At 38.7% G+C, this 10,191-nt stretch overlaps 1 protein-coding gene across 1 annotated transcript; it reads left to right on the forward strand.

The window, feature by feature from the left end:
- The first annotated feature begins 5,795 nt into the window (after nt 1-5,795).
- foxi2 (forkhead box I2) lies at nt 5,796-9,933 on the forward strand. Its single transcript, XM_085391256.1, has 2 exons — nt 5,796-6,563; nt 7,388-9,933. Exons 1-2 carry the CDS (start codon nt 5,960-5,962, stop codon nt 7,975-7,977), a joined length of 1,194 nt encoding a protein of 397 aa, XP_085247382.1. The 5' UTR covers nt 5,796-5,959; the 3' UTR covers nt 7,978-9,933.
- The last annotated feature ends 258 nt before the right edge of the window (nt 9,934-10,191 follow it).

Raw genomic sequence — 10,191 nt, forward strand, 5'->3', positions numbered from 1 at the left:
TAAATATGAAATGTAGCATTAAAATGCCATCCTTTCAGCTGTTTGTGAAATGTGTCTGTCTTTGAGTGCAACCTCTTTCAGTATTGCTAAAACAAGCCGATGTAAAATGTATTATTCAGACGCGATTCTGAGCAAGCGCCATGGTTCTGTGCTGTAATAACTCGCATACTGTACATGATATCAGCATGGAAGTTGTGAACTATTGATGCTTTCTCTCGTCTTTGAACATTTCTTTAATGATTTAAAAACGAAATACTTTGACGCCGTGTTGTGAAGCTGCAAAAGCCGGGCACAGCAGAACACCATCTGCCCATTTTTTTGCATCCTTCATCCTGTTATGTTGTTCTATTACCATCCTTATCCCAGTTTGTATCATACACCCACAGACACAGTGAATATATGGAGATATTTGAATAAAAGTAATACAAACCAGACATATTGGTAGCAATGCAGCAACCTAATGATCCCTCTTCTGTTGTTGGGAGCTTAAAATTTTGTCCTCTTTGCTTCATTTCCTTAATTTTTTTGTGCTATATGGGGAGCCAAAGTTAAATTAGTTTCAGAAATGATAATATACTCAGTAACGGATGACAAATAGGCGTTCACGTGACCACAGTTATGCCGCAGATCCACATTTTCTGCTTTCCATCTTTTGGGTTCTTTAGTTCAGAAAGCAAAAGCACCACTCGTGAAGCCAAGATGCTGTGTGTTCACAGAAAGCTTTCTTCTTTAAAAAACTCTGCTGACAGAAGCTTCAGAGCCAGCGAGTCTTCCCTTTTCCACAATCTCAGATTCTCATACATACATTTGAGTTTGTGAAACAGTTTTGGCGACGTGTGATGAGCCCAGGGATTATTGTCATAGCCAACCCCGATATTATAGAATTACAGTCAGACAGAGCGACTCCTGGTGCTGCGCGGACAATTACTCTGCGGCCTGGATCCCAGTGGAAAAGCTGCATTAGAGAAAAACCTCCGTCTCAGATGCAGAAAAAACAGGGAAGTGTTGGCAAATAATGTGTCAATACCAACCAAAGTAATCACAGCGGGGCTCAGAAGGGGTCTGACTCCACTTTATTAGAAAGTTCCTCTCCAAGAAGAAATGTAACACTTATGGGATTCCAGAAAAATGCAGACAGGCTCCGGTTAAAGAAACATTTATGTCAAATGTTTTGTTTTAACATCATGAGGCAGGGTATCTTGGATATAATTAGTCTTAAGCTGGACACTTGATTGAAAGAATTGTTGATGTGGAAAGCATGCTCTATGTGCTTCAAAGACAGAAGAAGTCATTAAAGTTCACATGGAATGATTTTTCCATGTAGGTCACAGTTTTAAAGAGTTCATCAGCTCTTTAGAGCTTTCATTTAAAGACATTTACAGCAGTATGACTCTCTTCTGTGGGTGCCACATACTCTGTGCTGTGGCTTCAGTCTCTACATTGAGCAATGTGCTGCCTCCATCTAGTGGTGAGTATGATATCCTAGAGAAAACTCTAAACAGTCAAGGAAAAGGTTATTTTTTTTATCTTTGCCATAGAAAAATGGCATCTCAAGGTGGCAGTGTGGCTCCACAAGTGATTCTTCTCTCAACGATTTGAGCCAGTCGCAGAAAGAAAGGGACCAGGACTGCAGAAACAAACAGTGATCTTGCTGTGGTCTTTAAATTTTTTACTTTGCTATCCGTGTTTGCAGAGCTGATTCAAAAAAATACCCAAAAAAACAGCAAAAACAATTCACATTATTAGCATTATTATATTTCTTATTCAGACACCCACTGAATAAGAACTACTGAGACTCAGTGGGTGGCGAGTATTCAGGAACACACAGCCAGTGGTTGCCTGGGGTTCATCAACCCTCTGGGCCTGTGTGACTGGGGCTTAAAGACAACTTGACAACTTGGCAAAATTTTTTAACAAAAAAAATCTATATGATGGTGACACAGCCTATTAAATAACAAACAACATATCAACGTTACTAATAGGTTTATATAATTAAAATCTTTTACCACATCAGCCTACTCTGTACGGGGTTATTTAGGATTATTTGGTACTTTAATGTTGCATTTGTATTTGTACAACTATGTTATGTTTTGTTGTGTGTATATATATATATATATATATATATATATATATATATATATATATATATATATATATATATATATATATATATATATATATGTAATTATACAACAAATATAACAGGAAAAATTTACTTTTCTATTGAGTTTGTTACCAATAAAACTGAAACAATGTAGAGAAAAAATCTATTGTCACTGATTATCATTGCCTTTGTTTAAACAGAGTAGCTATAAAGTCACGCAGGCCTACTAAGCCCACTTTAATAATAAAAGAAATGCATGAGCTAATACATAAATGGCTTAAAAAGTTGTAAAATTTTAAAAACATTTAAAAAAAAAAACCCACACACGCAGCCCAGTCTCAGTTAAAGTTTGTTTCAGTACCACACCATTATCTTTCCCAGCTTCAGCTACATATAACCCGCAGACCTGCAAACAACGTCATGACGACAACATCCTCTAAGAAATAACAGCTAAAATCATTCCCATGTACAAATTGGGGGGGGGGGGGGGGGGGGTTATGTGTTTTTTGGGGGGTCGAGGGTGTTAAGTGTAATGTGCTGTTGGAGATGGAGAGCACACACACATGCACACACACACACTTATGTAGAGGTATACATAAAACAATGAAATAAAGAGGTGAAAAAGACAATATTCTTTATTATTTTCTGTTTAATTTAGTTTACTTAATATTTCGTTTGACTGTAATAATAGTTTAAAAACATTTAAAATGATTACAAACATTATTTAGCATCACCTTAAAAAAAGTATTCCCAGTGTGTTCAGAAGAGGAAAATTATTACTTAAAGCCAGTAATATGTAGATAATGATGTTTATGCTTGTGTCCAAATAATAATTACACCCCAGAAACGATCTTCATGATAAGCCACAATTGGCGAGGTGAGGAGGGGGGGTCTTATTTAGATGATATCTTTATGTTCACACTACATTTCAGTTTGGTGTGTTTTAGTTTAGCAGACAGTTGGTAGGTGGAGCTCTCTCATCAGTCAAGTTGTGAACACTTGTTGGACTTAATCCTCCTCAAGCACCACAAAAGCTGCCATCTCATTATCCTCAAAGCAGCTCCCACTGTGTTTTTTTATCATTGTGGCCCCTCATGTCCTCCTGCTACATGTTTCATATATACGGCGCACCTCGGTGTTCAATATTGTAAACACAAATTTCTACTTTAAGCTCATCTTTCATGACATGTTATCTAAACTCATCGAACATCTCTTTTTTTTCCCCTTCTGGAAGGTATCAAAACTTTCCCATGGCTGTGGAATACTTATGGTGAAGTTTGGAAAAACTGTGTGAAAACATGTATAAGGTTGTTTTGATTGACGGTCCGAAGCCAGGGCATGCATAAGCATTCATAAAGTAAAAGTCCTTTCAGAATAGTTTGGTTTACTGCTATTTTTAATAGAAAAAGGTTTGTAATTCTTGATGTAGTGACTAATATATCAAATTATAATAAAACAAACAAAATCTCTTAATGACTCAGAGAAATGTAATTTGTGTATGGCAGTGTCACTATAGAGAAAAACTTTTTTGTTTTTAAAATACTGAATGAAGTCGACCTTTAACTTTCACAGAGGGATTTGAAGCAATAGCAGCAAAAGTAACAAGACTAGGGGTTTAATCCATTTATTAACACCCAAAAAACAAGATTTAAAGTCCTATAAACTCACAATCACACTGATTTTTTTTTATTGTTATTTATTAATCTCCAGGTTCAAAATATACTGATCTTTTATTTTGAAAAATGAAAGAAATTTCATCAACTTAAAAAAAAAACAGAGGAAATGCTTTGACTAAAAGACAAAACAAATAACCGAATGTTCTCCAGACACCTTAATTACCCACAAAACCAACTTTAAAAACTCTTCAAACAAACAGATTTGTTATTTCTTGCCTATGGGCAATAATGTTTGTGCCGCCGAGCAATTTTCGCTTGAGACTTCTTGACAGTTCACAATATTAATAGGTGCAGTTTAATTGCAGCTTTTACGAGGCACATGAACAATAACAGGAAGTCCTCTTTGGGAAGTGTTATTCTTCAAGCTTCACAAATCATATTAACTGGAGTATATGAAAATTTTAGAGCATCATTTTCTTACATACTAGGATCTAATTCATGAATTTCACATCAGATGAGTGAATAAAAGTTAGACAGGAACAGTTAATTTAGAGATAAACGGTGAAGCATCACAAAAACCTTAATAAAATAAAGCAAAGAGCGCTATGAGAATGCATATCGAAAGTAGTGTTATTTATTAAAATGACTTACTGAGTTTTTTCCCCTCTGAATATATATTCACATTGTGGGTGCTCAAATCACTGCTCCTCACAGGGATCTCTTTATTGTAAAAAAAAACAGTATGACAGGGTCAAGGACAGAGTCATAAACATGTATTTACATATATTTAATCTATGTATATGTGGTACATATACACAGTACACACAGTTTGTGTGTCTGTGCCTTTGCTTCCATTTCCATCAGAACCACACTGAAGTGCTTAAATCTGGGTTTAAGGGTTAAGGTTTGTTTTATTTTGATGAGGATCCTTGAGTCAAAGTTCACCATGTTCTGTGTTTTTAAAAAAATAAACACCATGTCAGTATGTAGGAGTAAATGTACAAAATAAATTTAGGATATTGGAAATAAGGTTTTTACAGATACAATACTAGTGCTACTGCTCACACCAAGGAGCTGCTGTACTTGAAGGATTTAATCCACTGCAGTTCCTTTAATCTACTTGAGGTTTTCATCTCATTTCCCGGAAGATCAAACATTAAATATTAGTCCTGCATGATTTGCTTCATCAAAATATTAAGAGTTTTGGTGTGTGGATACTCCCATTGTCTTATGAGCTATGAGATACTGAAATTCACTGATTTGAAAAGCAAACTATCTTTCAGTAACACTGCTTTTTTAAAAATAAATAAATAAAATAAATAAATCCAAGTAAAAACACATAGAAAACATAATGACTACCATCCTTTAACCACACACTTGCTTTGGCACTTCAGCATGGCTAAGGGATACTTTTTTCAAGTACCTGAAAAGAGTCTCATTGATTGGAGATGAAGAGAGGTTTAATAGTCCCCATGACTGCATATTCAGCTAATGGATACTACAAAACACTTTATTCATTTCCTGCATTTATAATGACTAATTGTTAGACTTTTGTTAATTAAAATCACTTAAAACCAATCATCTCATTCAGGGGATGTCTCTAACTGCACAGCTGCCCATTATGTGGATTGCTGAGTGGTTACAGGTAGCGTGGCAGAAATCTGGATGGCTGCGGGTGATGGGTTTGCCTGCCCAAAGATCTGCTGTCAGCTCTCGGTATTTACAATCCAACCAAAATAACGTTTACAGTACTTAATATTAGTGAAGGAAGGGGGGAAAGGGACATTCGGTGGCTTGAAAAAAGTAAATTCTAGTGCAGGTCTAAGTGAGCAGGCCAGGAAATCCCATCTAAAAGCGATTATTACAGTCTGAGCCACGTTCGCTGTTTGTTGACTGAGGCTAAATGATCACAGCTTCCACCCCTCGGAGAAAATCTGAACCCAGCGGGTGTCTGTTGTGTCTCTCCGGGAGGTTTAAGGAGGGGAAACATTTTGAGAACCACTGACCCACTCTCTGATGAATGAGCTAGAGCGTGACCACACCCCCGTTTACTCACCGTGTGTGTTTATTGGCTGTTGGGAAAAGCGCTCGCATGTGGCTCCTGTCAAGGGTTTATACTATTAAAACTCCCCAAACTCCTCCATCCTCCCTGACACTTGTTGCTGCTGTGCGCGCACCACCGGGGAGAGGACACCTGAATCGCTTCAGCATTTCTTTTTAGGATTTCCCGCGGGGAGTGATGAACTCCATCGATCCTCAGTCCCATCACCAGCACCACCACACCTCCCCTACCGTCGGTTCTCTCCCACCCAAAGGCGCCCAGGAGGCCCCGGATATGGCGGCTGCTGTCTACTGCGACAACTTCAGCAGCATGTACCACCAGCCGAGCCTCCAAGGTGCGCAAAGGCCCGCTGGCTACGGCCTCGGGGACTACGCGTCGTCTCCAAATCCCTACCTGTGGCTCAACGGGCCGAGCGTCAACTCGTCCGCTTCATACCTGCACGGCAACAACCCGTCGTTCATCCCGCCCTCCTACGGCTCGCAGCGGCAGTTCATAACAAACTCACCTGGATTCGGCGGGCCCGACCTGGGCTGGTTGTCCATCGCCAGCCAGGAGGAGCTGCTGAAGTTGGTCCGTCCACCCTACTCCTACTCGGCGCTCATCGCCATGGCCATCCAGAATGCGCACGAGAAGAAGCTGACCCTGAGTCAGATTTACCAGTACGTGGCTGACAATTTCCCCTTCTATAAGAAGAGCAAAGCGGGCTGGCAGAACTCTATCCGGCACAACCTGTCTCTCAACGACTGTTTCAAAAAAGTGCCGAGGGACGAGGACGATCCAGGTACCGTGAACGCATCACAGAAAACGTTATTAGTACATCAAAAGTGTTGAGGCGTTTAATACATGGAGTTTACTCATCGGGAGGGCTCAGTGGTGATCAGTTAAATAGAAAATTTCGTTCAATCAATCAAAATTGAAACTTTTAAAAATTAATATGAATAGTTAAATAACTTCATTTTATAGTGCCTAAGCAGATATGTGCGTAAAACCCTGGTTGATGCTTTGTAAAGTGTTTTTTTTTTTTTACTGCCAATAAGTCAATATGATCAGGTCAGGTATGTGCTTTTCATATTGCAATGGAAAACAAGTAGCACTACTTTATATATACAGACGGATAAATATGAGCAGACTATATACAATAATGTAGTACAGTTTATGTTCCTCTGCACTACCTTCAGTAGTCTATTGTAGTATTTTTAAAGCAGTGCTTGTATTGTACACTATGACTGGAATGTTGTTTTTCATTCTAACCTGTACTTCAGTCTAGACTAGAAAGACAGTCAGCTCAGGAAGAGGTGCCAAGAGAACTCCCAAGTGTCCAGTAGTGCAGATAATAGGAAACTAGGGATGGCAGTATAATACAGTACATTTTTACCTATTGGATCTTAGCTTCCGTGACACAGACATCTCTTATAGATCATTTCTTTTAAGGTTCATTCACATTGCTTTGATTTGTACTGTAAAGTTTGACGGGAAGCTTTAAAAAATGGCATCAGAAAGAAATTTAGGATTTTATTTAGTCAGACAAATTCTGATCAGGTAATGTTTCAATATTACAAAACTGAAGTAATTCAGCTGTGATGTGTCTCTCATTTCCACTTGCAGGGAAGGGGAACTACTGGACGTTGGATCCAAACTGTGAGAAGATGTTTGATAACGGAAATTTCCGCAGGAAAAGGAAAAGACGATCGGATCAGAGCAGCGCAGGAGGAGCAGCAGCAGCAGCTGTGGGTGCCACAAAGGTTGAGGATGGTAGGCCGACAGCGGCTGCCCCACTGAAACCCTCAGACAGTCCTCAGCTCCTGGGGCCTTCCTCCCCAGAGATGGAAGTGATGAGCGAGAACCACAAAACATCCGCATCTGCGTCCCCGCCTGGACTGGCCTCCTCTGCTCCTTGTTTTAATAACTTTTACAGCAATATGTCCACGCTCAGCTCGGGGGGCCCCAGCCGACAGGGGTCCCTTGGACTGGTGAACGAGCTCTCGAACAGGAACATAACCGCCCTGAGCCCATACCACCCCAACCACAGCGGGCAGGACACGGGGCCATCAGAGCACAGCGAGAGCTTGCATTTTAACCGTGGAGTGTACTACAACACGTTTGGCGGAGGGCAGAGCGGACAGTTCAACAGTCACTTCTATAACAGTTTCAGTGTCAACAGCTTGATCTATCCCAGGGAAGGCACTGAGCTATAGGACCTGCTTTAACCACAGCGTCACACTGTTGCAGGGACTTATTTTTGCTCTATGACTCAAACGCATGCTTGCATGCATTTATTTCTGCAGCGAGATCTAAGTACAGGCTGGGTTGCACTCCACCACATAAAAAAACACAACACTTCCTTCACCGATCAACATGCCAGACAGATTAAAGAACACGAAATATTTAACTTAATGTTAATTTAACTTTTAACATTAAAACGGTGGAAAGGTCAGCCTGAAAGTGTAACAAAAATGAAGCACTTCTCTTTTTTCTTCTTTTTCATGACTATATCAAAGCTCTCAGTGGTTTTAAAAAAAAAAAGGCTGCCACTGAAAACTGCATTTTTTGAAAAACTTTATTTTATTTTTTTTATTTGAATGTTACTTTTGCTTTTTAGATAAAACCGCTTAAGATGTAAACATGCATTTGCCAAGTGTGGCCCATTTTTCTCCGGAGCAGCCAAATTCTTCTATCAGATCACATAGTTGAGTCGCAGTCAATGCAAATCTGCCAAAGTTGCCTTCGTGAGACCGCCATTACCTCAAAACAACAATCACATGACATGAAAGTGCCCAATACTATGACAGGTTTCTTTGTATATTTAGACACATAATAACTGATTTCACAGACAAGTAAACTTAAACGTGAGCTTGCCTTATTTTTTTAATATCTCCATGTTGACTAAAACCGCAGCACTAAGGCTCATTTAAATACGCGTGTGCTTTATAAATATGTATTTTTGTAAATTATGAAAGTAGTTGGTGACTATTTATGCTATTTATGCAAATAGGCTTTTTTTTATCTACTGTTGTGTGAACATAGTTTGGTTAAAGCAGAATATTAGCTTTGCAAAACGCAGAAGAAATGCTCTCACTAAACCCCCAGATCTGTACACTAAAGCTATATCCTATACTATGGTTTCACTCAGGATTCAATGTGACAATCACTGAATGGCTTATGTATCTTCTGTTGCCTTTGTTTTTCTTTATACGTTATATTCAGCACATAAGCAGATTCATCTACCATCACAAATAAATGCTGTGTGCTATCTACTGTATTGTCATGCATCCTTTTAAACAGGGCATGAGGTGCATTCAGGTCTGCATTGTAATTTAAATGTATTCCCCATGAATTTACTTTAATTTAATAATCAGTTGTAAAGTCAAACAACTTGCATAAAAAAAAATACTATGAACATTTTTTTTAGTATGTCATGTTCACCTATTATTTACATATTATTTTTATTGTGTGGGTCTTTTCAAGTTCCTTTTCCAGCTTTATAAATATTCTGCTTGTACTCAGAGTTTAACAAGAATCTATGGCTTGAGTGTAGTGGTTTAAAGTCAAGTTTACAGCACGACTCTTTTATTCTGTTTAGTCCATTTTTCTTACTTTCAGATCAGCGATTAGTGTTTGTCGGGTGGTTTTTGCTCTCAGAAGACAATTTTAGTACCAGGTAGTTTGCCTGCTTATACCGGGCCTCCTCCTGCCTCTATCTGCCACTGCTAATGATGTTCAATACGTAAAAAAAAATAAAATAAAATGACACCAAAACAAAAATTGTTCCTAAAATTAAGAAAAGTTCACACGGATGCTTTCACATTTCCTTAGAATTTGGGAAATTCCCCAGAAAGAACTATGCAGTTTTGTACTAATTATAAGGAAAAGTGAGACAACTTCAAACTTCCAGTGAAAGACCTCCAGTGAATTACTGACAAGGCTAAAGTGTCAGCTGATCTCCAGATTGCGATATTCATCTAGAGGAAATCAAAACGCGGAGAGTTAAGTTTCCAGTAAGGAGTTAAACGAAATGTTTCTCTGAGGAAAATTAATCCTCGAAACTTTCAACACGTACATTTCTGAAGTATGTTTTTTTTTCTATATTATTGTTCTGTCAATATTTCTGTACAGCATTACAAAGAGATTAAACTTGTACCCTCATGATACGAAAACATGCTTTGTTTTAAATTTACAGCCTGCTCTGTGTGCAACTTTTCCTTTCTCCTGTCACGTTTGCAACATTTACCACTTCAAAGGGAACAGCAGATTAATATTTTTGCGCCTACTTCTAATACTAAATATGCTCCACAGGCAGAGACGAGCTGTGCTCAGTTCTGACCAAAATTAAGAAAGAAAGTTCAAGGTTGGAGCCGGTCCAAAGACTCAGCAGTTTACAGACGACTTCATACAGAAAGAATACGTGAAAC

This window comes from Rhamphochromis longiceps, linkage group LG19 (assembly GCF_057381845.1).
Source record: "Rhamphochromis longiceps isolate RC_006_pf linkage group LG19, R_longiceps_female_GT1.1, whole genome shotgun sequence".
Classification (NCBI taxonomy): domain Eukaryota; kingdom Metazoa; phylum Chordata; class Actinopteri; order Cichliformes; family Cichlidae; genus Rhamphochromis; species Rhamphochromis longiceps.

Excerpts from the sequence above, each read along its gene's own strand:
- foxi2 (XM_085391256.1), top strand. The coding sequence starts at position 5,960 with ATGAACTCCATCGATCCTCAGTCCCATCACCAGCACCACCACACCTCC. Across the intron at positions 6,564-7,387 it reads GAGGGACGAGGACGATCCAG|GGAAGGGGAACTACTGGACG; the intron begins GTACCGTGAACG and ends TTCCACTTGCAG.